We start from the raw sequence: 15503 nt of genomic DNA on the forward strand, positions 1-15503 counted from the left end.
AATATACATAGCCCTCCATTTCTTATGTTTGCTAAGTCCCTGTGGGGATTTTCCCGCCTGAGTTAGTGTGACGCTTAAAAATTTGCTTGCAATGTGGGTACTTACCTCGGACTCAGAAGTGGAGTCATGACTTACCTCCTCAGGATAGTTACTTACTGCGCTGGTATGTGGGTGGATACTCTCCCCCAACTTACCTAGTTTAAAGCCCTACGAAGTAGGCTGGCTAGTTGATGTCCAAAGACTTTCTTACCTCTACTGGTCAGGTGTAGTCCGTCTGGTCCCTGAAGTCCCTGCAGTGCCTCTCCATGGTTTAGGAATCCGAAGTTCATCTCCCTGCACCATCCGTGTAGCCACTCGTTAGTCCTCTGGATACGCTCATCCCTGGCTCTTCCCTTGCCTCTAACTGGGAGGATCAAGGAGAAGACCACCTGCGCTCCCGTCCGTCTCAGCTTCTCACCCAGGGCTCCAAAGTCTTTGGGTATGTCCTCCGGGGTGTTCCTGGCAGTGTCTTTCGTTCCGACGTGGATGAGAAGCATGGGGAAGTGGTCTTGGGGCTTGAGAAGTCTATCTAGGCAGGCAGTGATATCTCGGATCCTGGCTCCAGGCAGACAGCAAACCTCCCTTGATTGCATATCCAGTCTGCAATTTGGTCCCTCGGTGCCCCTCAGCATGGAGTCCCCAATGACTATTACTCTGCACTTCTTCGGGGGGAGTCAATCAGTTGTCCCCGGAACTGGAGCCATATGTTGGGCATCTTCCTTTTCCTCGTCGGCCATTCCTTCCTGTAAGATCTGGAATCTGTTCCTCAGGGTGAGTTGGGTGGATGTGAAATAGTGTTACTGTAAAAGTGTGAGCTAAATCCAAATAAAAATAGTAATAATTAATCAAATTAGTCCATGTGTTTAACTCTGTAGAACAGAGCATGGCTGATAGACATGAGTACACTCAGTGGCACAGTAAGGGTGAGAGGCGCCCCACCCTCACCTTCCTCTCCCCCCCTTGCCCCGCACGTGCACCCCTTCCCTAACCCATATCTCTTTTAACTTCCCGGGAGCGAACAGGGGTTCCTTTTAACCCTTTCAGGACCATAAGGATCGTAGGCTAATTTTTGTGGTTTTGACGACATTTTTATGGTAAAAAGGGCTTGCAGATGCCAAAAAATTGATTTTTTTTGTGAAATATCATTATTTTTATTTTAAAAAATCACACTTCTGGCTTATGGACAGTGTGGCAAGTGAATCTTCTCGTCAATCTAGCAACGACGCTAATGAATGAATGTCGGAACCAGTTTGTTTACATAAAGGCAGTATCATATGGAATCCGTACATATCAAATTTAGAACTGTAGACTATCCCAATCATAATTTATAGGATTTTAAAGTTATGGGACAAATATGTCCCTTGGTCCTGAAAGGGTTAAGGAGGGGTTCTTGCAGGTGGGGCGATAAGGAAAGTTATTCAAAGAGGGATGCTGGCAGGGGGGAGGGAAGGGGTCATTTAAGGAGGGGTGTTGGCCGGGGAGGGAGGGGAGGGGAGTTCGAGGAGAGGTTCTGATGGGGGGAATTCATCTTTGCAGTCTAGGAGCGTCGGGCCACAGGAATAACGCTGTTTGCGAGGTGGCTCGCAAGCAGTGTTATTCTTATAATATCACAGGCTGTTGAATCCTGCAAGGCATCAAGGTGCGGTAAGGGCACTACACCTTGATGAATCCCCCCCCTAAGAGACCATTCTGCGTCTATTATCTTTGTGTTCTCCAATATGTTCCTTCCTATGGAAATGTTTCTTGTAGCAAAATCTTTTTTTTTTTTTGTCTTGTTCACCAGAGACACACAAATTCTGTACATTTTCTTAAGGATAAACAAAGGAGGTACAGTTAACCTGATTTTCAAATATTTTCTGTGAAATGAAATAAATCTGGAAACACTACAATTCATCCCTCATTTTCAGACCTGAATGTGCTTTTAGAAACTCAGATTTTATTTATTCTGTTTATTCAGATAAAGAAATATTTGTTACAGCCAAAGGTACTGTGTTATGGCAGCTGCGCAGAGTGTGATAAAATGCATTTCTGACAGGAAATATTTTATACAAACTATTATACTCTTGAAAGCTATTCCATAAAATATATTACTTCCAAATTTATATTTATTTAATATAAACCACATTTAAATATAAACTGCCTCTTTTACAAAGCCGCGCTAGTGGCTGCCGCGTGGCAATAGCCTTTAAATCTCTATGGGCTTCGGGGCCGTTAGTGCAGCGCAGCCGCTAGCGCGGCTTTGTATAAGAGGCCGAAAATGTCCCATGACATTAAACAGAGACTTTTTTCCCTAATTTAAATTAATAATATCAAAGGACATATTTCTGTGGAATGCCCTCTCATTATACGTTCGCTTAGAGAACTCGCTTGAAAAATTTAAAGCCAGACTTAAAACTTTCCTCTTTAAAGATGCCTTTACTCTTTAGTATCAGCTTCCGCCTCTTAATTCCTAAATTCTTGTGAAGCTTTGAAACATCAAATGCTTCTTCTGAAGTGATTCCCATCCTAATGTTTGGCCACTCCCCATTTACCGTCTTTTTTTTTTTTTTTAATTAATTTTACTTCTATATATTTTAAACAACCTTTCCCTCCCCTACTTTCCTTCTGTTTCATGTACATTAATCTGAATTCACCTAGGATTTTTAATATCTGATAAAATATTGCTTTTATTTATTTATTTTAATTGGGGGGGGGGTTTGCAATCTTTTTATATTGTACACCATTTAGACACTTGTTTTGATAGACAGTATATCAAAAATAAAGAAACTTGATCTGAAATTGTCCACTAAGATCTCTTGAAATAGAAGTTCATTTTGAAACCATTTTGGCCAATGATAAACATAAGAACATATGAGCAAAAGAATAGCCATACTTGGTCAGAACAATGGTCCATCTAGTCAAGTATCCTGTCTCCACAATAACAAATTTAAGTCGTAAGTATCTAGTATAAATCCAAATAGTAGCATCGTTCCATGCTACTAATCCCTATTTCTTTCTCAACAGCAACCTATGGAATTATCCTCCAGGAACTTATCCAAACCTTTTTTAAAACATGTAATCAAGAGTGGGCATTTACATTTGTTTGTTTGCTTGTTTATCTCCCGCCCTTATCCAGGGTGAGTTACATATTAACATACAAAATAAGACATAACGTTTATCGTACAAATTGAGCTGGCATCTTTTGTCAGTTCGACTGAAGGTAGTTTATATCCAGTGGAACTCCTGCCAGGTATCTGAGCAACTCAAATGTTATAGTGAAGATGTTCAGTTATGACTTATCGTTAATATATAAATTGTGGGGAATAGTTAAGAATATAAGGATTGCCATACTAGGACAGACTAAAGGTTCATTAAGTCCAGTATCCTGTTTCCAAAAGTGGCCAACTCAGGTGCCAAGCACCTAGCTAGATCCTAAGTAGTAAAACAGATATCATGCTGCTTATCTTAGGAATAAGCAATGGACTTCCTCAAACCATCTTACATAAGAACATAAGAAATGCCTCCGCTGGGTCAGACCTAAGGTCCATCGCGCCCAGCAGTCCGCTCACGCGGCGGCCCATCAGGTCCAGGACCTGTGCAGTAATCTTTTATCTATACCCCTGTATCCCCTTTTCCAGCAGGAAATTGTCCAATCCTTTCTTAAACCCCAGTACCGTTCGCTGCCCTATAACGTCCTCTGGAAGCGCATTCCAGGTGTCCACCACACGTTGGGTAAAGAAGAACTTCCTAGCATTTGTTTTGAATCTGTCCCCTTTCGACTTTTCCGAATGCCCTCTTGTTTTTTTTATGTTCTGAAAGTTTGAAGAATCTGTCCCTCTCTACTCTCTCTATGCCCTTCATGATCTTGTAAGTCTCTATCATATCCCCTCTAAGTCTTCTCTTCTCCAGGGAAAAGAGACCCAGTTTCTCCAATCTCTCAGCGTAAGAAAGGCTTTCCATCCCCTTAATCAGTCGTGTCGCTCTCCTCTGAACTCTCTCGAGTAACACCATATCCTTCTTAAGGTATGGTGACCAATACTGGACGCAGTACTCAAGATGCGGACGCACCATTGCCCGGTACAGCGGCAGGATAACTTCTTTCGTTCTTGTTGTAATACCCTATTGACTTGTTGTAATAGCCTATTGACTTCTCTTTTAGGAAATTAGCCAAACCTTTTTTAAACTCTGCTAAGCTAACTGATTTCACCACATTCTCCAATAACAAATTCCAGAGTTTAATTACACATTGTGTGTAGGGATATTTTCTCCTAAGTACATAAGTACATAAGTAGTCGCCTCCGCCGGGGCAGACCAGAGGTCCATCCAGCCCAGCGGTCCGCTCACGCGGCGGCCCATCAGGCATATTGCCTGGTCAGCGGTCCCTGACTAATTTTATTGCCTACCTCTACAGTTATCTCTAAACCTTCCACTGCTCTTATCTGTACCCCTCAATCCCTTTGTCTTCCAGGAACCTATCCAGGTCATCCTTGAAACCCTGTACTGTGCTATTTCTTATCACGGCCTCCGGAAGGGTGTTCCATGTGTCCACCACCCTCTGTGTGAAAAAGTACTTCCTTGCGTTTGTTTTAAACCTGTCCCCCTTCAATTTCATCGAGTGACCCCTTGTTCTTGTGGTTTCTTTCAAATTGAAAAATCTGTCTTTGTCAACCTTTTCGATGCCCCTCAGGATCTTGAAGGTCTCTATCATATCTCCTCTGAGTCTCCGCTTTTCCAGGGAGAACAGCCCCAGCTTCTTCAGTCTGTCAGTGTATGTAAGGTTTTCCATACCCTTAATCAGTTTAGTTGCTCTTCTCTGGACTCCCTCAAGCATTGCCATGTCCTTTTTGAGGTACGGTGACCAGTACTGTACACAGTATTCCAGATGCGGGCGCACCATAGCCCGGTACAGTGGCAGGATGACTTCCTTCGTTCTGGTCGAGATACCCTTCTTAATGATACCTAACATTTGGTTTGCTTTCCTCGAGGCTGTGGCGCATTGTGCCGACGCCTTCAATGTCGTGTCTACCATCACTCCCAAGTCTCTTTCCTGTTTGTTTTAAATCTACTACTTAGTAGCTTCAACAAATTCATTGCTTGTAACTTGTCTAACTGATGTGAACCGCCTAGAACTCCCTAGGTATGGCGGTATACAAAATAAAGTTATTATTATTATTATTATTCATCACATGCTTCCTAGTTCTAGTATTATTGGAAATAGTAAACAAGCCATTCACATCTACTCTTTTCACTCCACTCATTATTTTATGGACCTCTATCATATCACCCCTGAGCCATCTGTTCTCCAAGCTGAAGAACCCTAGCTGCTTAGCCTTTCCTCATAGGGAAGTCATCCTGTCCCTTTTATCATTTTCGTCGTCCTTCTCTGTACCTTTTCTAATTCCACTATATCTTTTTTGAGATACAGGGACCAGAATTGCACACAGTTCGGCCATACAATAGAGTGATACAAGGGCATGATAACATTTTCATCTTTGTTTTCCATTCCTTACGTACTTTCTTAGCCGCCACCGCACACTGCGCTGAGGGTTTCAATATATTCTAAACAATGAAATCTAGATCCTTTACCCGGGCAGTGACTCCTAACGTGGAACCCTGCATCACGAAGCTATAGTTCAGATTCCTCTTTCCCATATGCATCACTTTGCACATTAAATGCCATCTGCCATTTTGATGCACAGTCTCACAAAGTCCTCTTACAATTTGTCACAATCCTCTTGCGATTTACAACTTTGTGCCATTGGCAAATTTAATTATTTCACTAGTTATTTCCATTGCTAGATCATTGATAAATACAGTATGTTAAGAAGCACAGACCCTTGGGGAACCCCACTATTTACCCTTCTCTATTCAGAATAATGACTATTTAAACCAACTCTCTGTTTCCTGACTTTCAATCTGTTTTCAATCCATAAAAGGACATTATCTCCTATCCCATGACTTTCTAATTTCCTCAGAAGTCTTTCATGAGGTACTTTGTCAAATGCCTATTGAAAATCTTACCTTTATCCATATGTTCATTCGCCCCTTCAAAGAAATGCAGTAAATTGGCAAGACAAGATTTCCCTTGACTAAACCCATGCTGGCTTTCTCTCATTAATCCATGCTTATGCATATATTCTGTCATTTTGTTCCTTATAATAGTCTCAAACATTTTGGGCCTGATTCTGTATTGGATGCCCGGTCTCAGCAGCCGCCTAAGCGGTTTTTGAGAATCGCACATGGGTGTCCTATACAGAATTAGAGAATTCTCTATACAGTTAGAGAATCGTGTTGCTGCTGTGCTGATCGCGGCAAGGGAATCTCCCTGCCATGATCAACTCGGCAGCAAGCACAGCAGCAGGGAACCCCAGAAACACCCCCCCCCCCGCGAAGTGTCACGAAGTGCCAGCATGAACTAGCTACTGAAGCTTACGTATTTCAGGGCCAAGATTCAAGGATCCACATAAAATGATACAGGTGCCCTCACATATTCTGATCCCCTCTTCCCTCTCTCTGGATTCTGATCCCTAATTCCCCCCCCCAAGGCAAGTTAAGCCCCTCCTGAACTAGCCCATATCCCCCTCCCCGCCACAGGAAGGTCTCCCCATGATATCTCTGATGGTCTAGGACAGGGATCTCAAAGTCCCTCCTTGAGGGCCACAATCCAGTCGGGTTTTCAGGATTTCCCCAATGAATATGCATTGAAAGCAGTCCATTCACATAGATCTCATGCATATTCATTGGGGAAATCCTGAAAACCCGACTGGATTGCGGCCCTCAAGGAGGGACTTTGAGACCTCTGGTCTAGGGGGTTTCACAGGCAGAAGCAATACCCACTTGCTCAAAATGGCCACTGCAAATTCTAGTGGTAGACTCATGGTACTAGCAAGTACCGCGAGACTGCCCCTAGAGGTTGGCATTGCCATTTTGAGGCCTGGAGCTATGATAGGTAGGAGCAAATGGGCATTAGTCCTGTCCGTGGAGCCCTTTAGACCACCAGGAATATCTGAGGCTGGCATCTGGGAGGAGTTTACAGGGAGTGTTGGGTGAGCTTATTAGGGGAGCTAGATGTCTTCAGGGAGGAAGGAGGAACCCTCAGTCACTACTTAGAAGGCAGAGGCTTGGTGGCTACAGTTAGGACAGCCTTTTGCTATTTACGTAATTGGTTAGCAGGTTGAATATTGCTGCTAATTGATTCAGTACATGCTCCGCCCTGGCTCTACCGATTCTTCGCCCATAGAACATCCTAGCTCTAATCAGAAAATGCATGAGTAGTTTGTCCAGTTAACTGCTCCGGAATATCAGCAGATAGGTAGGCACAAGTAGATAGGCAGGCTCTCCTGCCCAGTTAAATCACTTTGAATATCAATCAGTGCATATTTACGGGATTTATAAATTCAGCAGCCTTTTGAATATTTGGACAAATGTCCCTTGAAAAGAAAATTAGTACTTTAAGGCCCCCTTTTACAAAGCTGTGGTAGCAAAGCTGCCACGGTAAATGCACCAAAGTTCTTAGGATCTGAACGGACTTTGGTGCATTTACCACGGCAGCATCGCTCCTGCGGCTCTGTAAAAGAGGCCTTCAATCACTTGTAAGTTTGATAAAGATTATGGCATTACCTGTTTGAGACAACAATGGTGTGTAAGGAACTTTAGGTTCTATTGCACTCATCGGTGGAGGTAGCAAGGGGTTTGCAAAGCTGCGAAGGGGATGGGTCGGCCGAACGCAAGCAGTAGGGATAGTTCTGCTTGGCGCATCCTCACTGCTTGCATGCTCAGGTTGTGCCTGGGGTAACATGGATGAAGGCTGTGAGGACGGGCCTTCACTCATTGCTGAAAAAAAAGTCAAGATACATAGTAAGTATTGGAATACTGACTCAGTATTTGCTTGAATGAGCTTTATATTATTTTGACGATCTGAAATGACTGAAATGCAGCACTAGTATAGCCATCTCACATCAGGGGGGGGAAAAAACCCCATACATGAAACTAAATTAGCGGTGAGTTTACCCAGTAACAACATTTGTGAGAATACTTTCAGCTTCTATGCATAATTGCTCCTGCAAATAGAATGATGAATAATTAAGTGGAATTTAGTGTAAGCATACGGATATGATTTCCAACAACATGGAGGTGTGCTTCAGTTGTGCAAATAATTTTTATGATTTCAGCTGGGGTTTGACAGGAAATAATGGCTACGGTTTTCTTAGCGGTGGTATAGAGACTATTTCCTTTTCATGTATAATATATTTGGTAAGTAATAAATAATTGCACAGGGGAGCTGTAATTTCATTTTGAACTTTCAAAAATTGCACCACAGGCTTTTAACAATTCATAGCTTCAAGAAATTCATGGTGGAATTAAAAATCCATATTGCATGACAGGTCATGATTTACTCTACCTCTGTTTGATATTTTTTTTTCCCTAAACTGTTGAGGATTATATAAAACCATTATTCTCTACTCCAACTTATTCACTAAAACTGTAAAGCCTCTTGATACATCACTAACACTCTTCCAGAAATAATTTTCAAACAGTTTGCTAGACATCTGTATGTACCTGGCATCAAATTCCTATATTTCAAGCAAAATAATAATTCCTTTTCACATGTGTGATATTTTGAAACCTGCAGTCCAAGACTACAGCATCTGACAGCAGTTTATACAATGAAAAGCAATAACTTTTCTAATACTTTTAATACAAATCATGTACATGAATTTACAGCTTGAATGCGGGTTTAAATTCATATTGAGGGTCTTTTACTATAGATTAGCTCTTGTTATTTTCAGCAGAGTCCTTAGGAATAAAATGGCATATAACATACACTAGCCTGTAGCAAAAGACCCCTATTATTTTCCAGAAATACACCCCATAAAATAATGACATCAAAGTTATGTTAAGATAAGAACACTTCAAAAATGATTGTACAATAACTAGGATCTTGCAGTAAGGGTGACGAAATAGATTTCCAGAGCATCGACTTTACCTCATGTCTGACACCATTGGACATTCTAGCCTCTTCCAGAAAGAGGGAGTAGCTAGAAGCACCATATTACAATCAGAGTGAAACAAGTTGCTTGAATCCCTATGGCGGGCTCTGTCTCTGGCAGTGTTCAAGGATGATTTAAAAGTCCTCCTCTCACCTTGGGTTCTGTATCCCCTACACTCTCTGTCATGCCTGTCTGTCCAAGTTAGATCGTAAGCTCTTCTGAGTAGGGACCATCTATAAATGTCAAAATGTACAGCGCTTCGTATGCCCTTCAGTGCTATATAAGTGATAAGTGGCAGTAGTAGGAGTAGTAGTATGGGAATACAATGGTAGGAAACTCTGAGCCTAACTCTGTTGGGGTTTTTTTTTTTCTCCTCAGTATTTGACCTTAATCACAAAGGGCAAGGCCTTCATGCCTTAGGCCCTAAGCCTTATAGACCCAGAAATTCTACACAGTTTTTGCTGTTCTATCCAACCTGGTATAATGGGTAAAGAAGTGATTCAGGAGTATACAAGGGACAGAAGCTGCTTAAGCATTTGCCCTTTTGGATGCCTGAGGGAACGGGAAACTCTCTATATCCCTTGTGAGAAGTTAAGGCGAAAGTGGAGACTGAGCTTAGCCCCCCGATGCTCTTAGGCACTATGAATAGTGCAGTTTGCAAGGTTGATCATGAACCACTTTATTCATATATTGTGGGAGTGACTAACCTGTGATACCACAGGTTAGTCATCGCATGGGCAATTAAGGGGCAGTAATAGCCCAAATTTACTACACATTAATAACTATTCTTTATATGATTTTACACAATAGGATCCCAGATCCTCACCAATAGCACATACACATCTCCATCCGTATTTGCGGTTTCGATTATTTGCAGTTTTATTAGCTTGCTGGCTCCTCCCCCCCTCCCCAATTACATCAGCTTGCATAGAGAAATCGCCGATTCCAAGCATTTACAGAGAAAAATCGCCAATTCCCAGCACTTTCTTCACCGTGTTTTGCCTCTCCTTCAGGAACGGGTCAGGTCTCCCACCATGATATTCACAGTTTCACCATAGTCACGATAATGTTTTAATAGAAAACAGTGACTAACATATCAAAAAGTTATTCGGGGTTTTCTGTATTCGCAGTTCTACTAATCCCCTATCACAGCGAATACGGAAGGAGATGTGTACATGTTGGTGTACCAACTTATATTTGCCCTCACCTGGAGTACTGCATCCAGCACTGATCACCATACGTGAAGAAGGACACGGTACTACTCGATAGGGTCCAGAGAAGAGCAACTAAAATGGTTAAGGGTCTGGAGGAGTTGACGTACAATGAGAGATTGGAGAAACTGGGCCTCTTCTCCCTTGAAAAGAGGAGACTGAGAGGGGACTTGATTGAAACGTTCAAAATACTGAAGGGAATAGACTTAGTAGATAAAGACAGGTTGTTCACCCTCTCCAAGGTAAGGAGAAAGAGAGGGCACTCTCTAAAGTTGAAAGGGGATAGATTCCGTACAAACGTAAGGAAGTTCTTCTTCACCAGAGAGTGGTAGAAAACTGGAACGCTCTTCCGGAGTCTGTTATAGGGGAAAACATCCTCTAGGGATTCAAGACAAAGTTGGACAAGTTCCTGCTAAACTGGAACGTACGCAGGTGAGGCTGGACTCATTTAGAGCACTGGTCTTTGACCTGAGGGCTGCTGCGTGAGCGGACTGCTGGGCAGGATGGACCACTGGTCGGACCCAGCAGCAGCAATTCTTATGTTCTTATGTACAACTCTGCTTCTACGCCAATCAACCAATGCTCCCAGAAATGCTTAATCACAGATCACTTACAAGTAGGTGCACACTTTCCGTACGCATAGCATCCATGCAGTTTTATTAAAGTCCTTTTCTGCATGCCAAAGCAAGTTATTCCCTATGGGGGCAATTCTAGAATTGACTACCACAATTTATTTATTTTGTTTTCTATCACGTTGTTCCCAAAGAGCTCAGAACGGGTTACAGGTTAAACATACATAATTTCAGTACAAGTTTACGATTCAAGTTTTTATCCTAACTTGACACATGCCAGAGGGTCTAATATTAGTATACATAATATACGGTTTACTGGTTACAATTTGCCATAGTTATCCTTACAATGCTAGGTTTTCAGAACAAGTTTTATCCTAATTATTTGAAAAACCACCTTTCCTCCACAGAGCTACCGGTATACAAACTATATCGCAGAGACAGAGTGGCTCAAAAAGGTGGGGGCATTGCCATATACGTCAAAGAGGGAATTGAATCTACTGGAGAGAACATGCCACAACTGACGGATAAGTTAGTCTCTATGGGTCAAAATACTGGGAACAAATGGACTGGAAACAAAGATTAGCATCGACTACCAATCCCCAGGGCAGTCCAAAGAAATTGATGGAGAAATGACAGACGAGATTAAACGCAACTGCAAGGGAGGCATCGCAGTTATCATGGGTGACTTCAACTGTCCGGGGATAGACTGGAACCTAGGCACGTCCGGCTGCGCTAGGGAGACCAAGTTCCTGGATGCTGTAGGCGATTTCTTCCTGGAACAACTTATAAAAGAAAATACAAGAGGAAATGCAATTCTGGACTTAATTTTAAATGGACTGCGAGGACCGGCACAAGGTGTAGAAGTAGAAGTAGATCTTGCCTGACTGCTGCACTTCTTCGAGGGAGTAAACAGGCGAATAGACAGGGGCGACCCAGTTGACATTGTATATCTGGATTTTCAGAAGGCATTCAGCAAGGTTCTACATAAACGACTTCTTCGTAAAATTGCAAGCCATGGAATCGAGGATGAAATACGTGGATTAAAAACTGGCTGGAGCATAGGAAACAGAGAGTGGGGGTAAATGGACAATACTCGGACTGGAAGAGTGTCACCAGCGGGGTGCCACAGGGCTCGGTGCTTGGACCCGTGTTCTTCAACATCTTTATAAATGATCTGGACATTGGTACGACGAGTGAGGTGATTAAATTTGCAGACGAAACAAAGTTATTCAGAGTAGTGAATACGCAGGGGGATTGTGAAGATCTACAAAGTGACATAATCAAACTCGAGAAATGGACATCGACATGGCAAATGAGGTTCAACGTGGATAAGTGCAAAGTGATGCATGTCGATAACAAAAATCTCCTGCATGAATACAGGATGTCTGCGGCAGTACTTGGAGACACTTCCCAGGAAAGAGACTTGTGAGTTCTGATCGACAAGTCGATAAAGCCGTCTGCACAATGCGCAGCGGCGGCAAAAAGGGTGAACAGAATGCTAGGAATGATAAAGAAGGGGATCACAAACAGGTTATCATGCCGCTGTCCTGGCCATGGTACACACTCACGGTACTACTCGAAAGAGTCCAGAGAAGAGCGACTAAAATGGTTAAGGGGCTGGAGGAGTTGCCGTACAGTGAGAGATTAGAGAAACTGGTCCTCTTCTCACTTGAAAAGAGGAGACTGAGAGGGGACATGATCAAAACATTCAAGATACTGAATGGACCAGACTGAGTAGATAAAGACAGGTTGTTCACCCTCTCCAAGGTAGGGAGAACGAGAGGGCACTCTCTAAAATTGAAAGGGGATAGATTCTGTACAAACGTAAGGAAGTTCTTCTTCATCCAGAGAGTGGTGGAAAACTGGAACGCTCTTCCGGAGTTTGTTGTAGGGGAAAACACCCTCCAGGGTTTCAAGACTAAGCTGGACAAGTTCCTGCTAAACTGGGACGTATGCAGGTGAGGCTGGACTCATTTAGAGCACTGGTCTTTGACCTGGGGGCTGCCGCGTGAGCAGACTGCTGGGCACGATGGACCACTGGTCTGACCCAGCAGTGGCAACTCTTATGTTCTTAGATATCAAAGTGGTTTACAATACATTGAGAAGTAATGAGGTACGCTAAGAATTTTCCCTGTTTGTCCCAGCAGGCTCACAATCTATAGTTCTTGGGGCAAAAGAGGATTAAGTAACTTGCCCAGGGTCACTGGGAGCAGTGCTGTGACCAAACCCACAATCTCAGGGTGCAGAGGCAGCACCTCTACTACTAGGCCACCAGCACAGTCAGTGGCGTTGCGAGGGTGGGGGGCGCCTGGGGTGGTGGTACCCCTGTGTCCTCTTCTCCGTCCCTCTGCTCCTTCCCTGTCCCCCCACTGAACGCACATGCCCCTTCCTTTACCCCGTAGCTATTCCCCAGTGCAAGCAGCTTCTCCAACTTTCTGCCCACACTGGTCTTGGCTCTCCCCTCTGACATCACTTCCTAGTCATGCATGCATGTTTTCCTATGGACACGTTACCAATTAGCACACATGTTGATTTAGCGTATGCTAAACGCGCGCTAAAACGCTTAGCAAACCTTTGTAAAAGAGGGCCTAAGGTTCCAAGATAGAAAACAAACATAAATCAGCATCAACACATCTACTTTTGGTGCATTCATTTCCACCATGTCAATTGCAGGGGAAATGTGCACACCAAAATGCAGCACTCTAGCACATAACTTACAGTAGACCAAAGCCTAACCATGAAAGACCAAGTGAACTCCCTAGTCAGAAAGGGTTATTTTACACTCTGGAAGCTTAGGTCCATTAGCACATACTTTGATGCTTCATCATTCAGAATTCTGGTACAATCCCTAATACTAAGCCATTTCGATTATTGGAACATCGCCCATCTGGCAATCTCCCAGAAGAAAATGCAGAGACTGCAACTGGTGCAGAATGCAGAGGTCAGGTTGATCTTTGGGTTGAAGAAGTCCGATCACATAACCCCTTCCTACCGACTCCTACAAAGGCTGCTGATGGAGGCACGTGCGAAGTTCAAGCTGGGATGTTTTTGCTTTAAGGTACTATCCGGTTTAGCCCCTAAATATATAATTGACCTCTTCTACTTCTCAACCAATAGACATAAGAGAAGCGCACACCTGAAGTTCATCTCACCACCGGTTAGAGGATGTAAATTTAAAAGACACCATCAACATCTTCTCTCTTATCAGGCAGCATTATGGGGCAAAGGCCTGGAAAAACTAATTATACACGCAAATAACTATGGTGAATTTAAGAAACACCTAAAAACATATCTGTTCTTGAATTACCTAGATAGCGGATCTGCACAATCTCTCCCATAACAACTGATTCCTTAAACTGTTAGCCACTAATCTCCAACTATGTAAGTTCCACTCAATTTGTAGCATCTTTCTAATCATTGTAAACCGCATAGAACTTCACGGTCCTGCGGTATATAAACTGTTATTAGTATTATTAAGTTACACGTGTAAATGTTGATTATGCCCGTGGCCCCACTCATGCGTCTACCCTGTGAACGCCACCCTTGTATTTACATTCTACACAAGTTGTGTACATGATTTATAGAATAGCACTGAGCACTCACCTAGCACTCACACACACAAGTGTACCCTTATCTGTGTAAACACTCATATTCTATAAACCTACACATTCATATAGCACAGGGGTGCCCAAATGGTCGATCGTGATCGACCAGTAGATCGCAAAGGCAACGCGAGTCAATCGCGTTGCCTTTGCAATATTTTTCTCACTGCTGCTTCCCCAAGCCAGGCCTGGCGCGTACAAGACTCACAAATCTTCACCTCCAGCGTCAATTCTGACATCAGAGAGGAAGTTCTGGGCCAGCTAATCGCTGCCTGGCTGGCCTAGAACTTCCTCCCCGACGTTAGAATTGACGTCAAAGGTGAGGTCTTGTGGGCCTGGCGCTTGTATGCACCAGGCCTGGCTTGGGGAAGCAGCAGGGAGAAATCGGCGTGGTGGCTTGGGAGTGGGGGTAGGGAAAGAATCGGGGAAATGGAGAAATCGGCATGATGGCTTGGGGGGGCAGGGGGAGAGAGAAAGAAAGACAGGCAGGCAGGGGGAGAGAGAAAGGAAGGCAAAAATAAAGATGGGGGGCCAGGGGGAGAGAGAAAAAAAGGCAGAAATAAAGAGGGGGGCAGGGGGGAGAGAGAAAGAAAGGCAGAAAGAAAGAAATATTGGCTTTACAGAAGAAGGAAGTGCAACCAGAAACTCATGAAATCACCTGACAAAAAGGTAGGATAAATTATTTTATTTTCAATTTACTGATCAAATTGTGTCCGTTTTGAGAATTTATATCTGCTGTCTATATTTTGCACTATGGCCCCCTTTTACTAAACGGCTATAGTGGTTTTTAGCGCAGGGAGCTTATGAGCATCGAAAGCAGTGCAGGGCATTCAGCGCAGCTAACTGCGCTAAAAACCGCTATCGTGATTTAGTAAAAGGGGAGGGGTATATTTGTCTATTTTTGTATAGTTGTTACTGAGGTGACATTGCATATTTTAAAGTCATCTGCCTTGACATCTGAATAAAACCCTGATTACAAATAATAATTAACATTTTCTCTGTATACAGTGTGCTTTGTGGTTTTTTGTTTTTATTTTATTGTTGGCACCCCTTAGTAAAAGGAGCCCTTAGTTTATTAAGGTAGCACGGGCTGGGGATAGAACAGAGCCC

At 43.2% G+C, this 15503-nt stretch overlaps 1 protein-coding gene across 3 annotated transcripts in view; it reads right to left on the reverse strand.

The window, feature by feature from the left end:
* DCC (DCC netrin 1 receptor) overlaps positions 1-15503 on the reverse strand; it is a 906493-nt gene that overhangs the window by 68932 nt on the left and 822058 nt on the right. For all 3 annotated transcript variants that reach the window (XM_033934276.1, XM_033934287.1, XM_033934268.1), the window contains one exon: positions 7639-7851. In XM_033934276.1, the coding sequence (XP_033790167.1) occupies positions 7639-7851 (213 nt within the window). The remainder of the gene's footprint in view (positions 1-7638; positions 7852-15503) is intronic.

Source organism: Geotrypetes seraphini, chromosome 1, assembly GCF_902459505.1.
Source record: "Geotrypetes seraphini chromosome 1, aGeoSer1.1, whole genome shotgun sequence".
Classification (NCBI taxonomy): domain Eukaryota; kingdom Metazoa; phylum Chordata; class Amphibia; order Gymnophiona; family Dermophiidae; genus Geotrypetes; species Geotrypetes seraphini.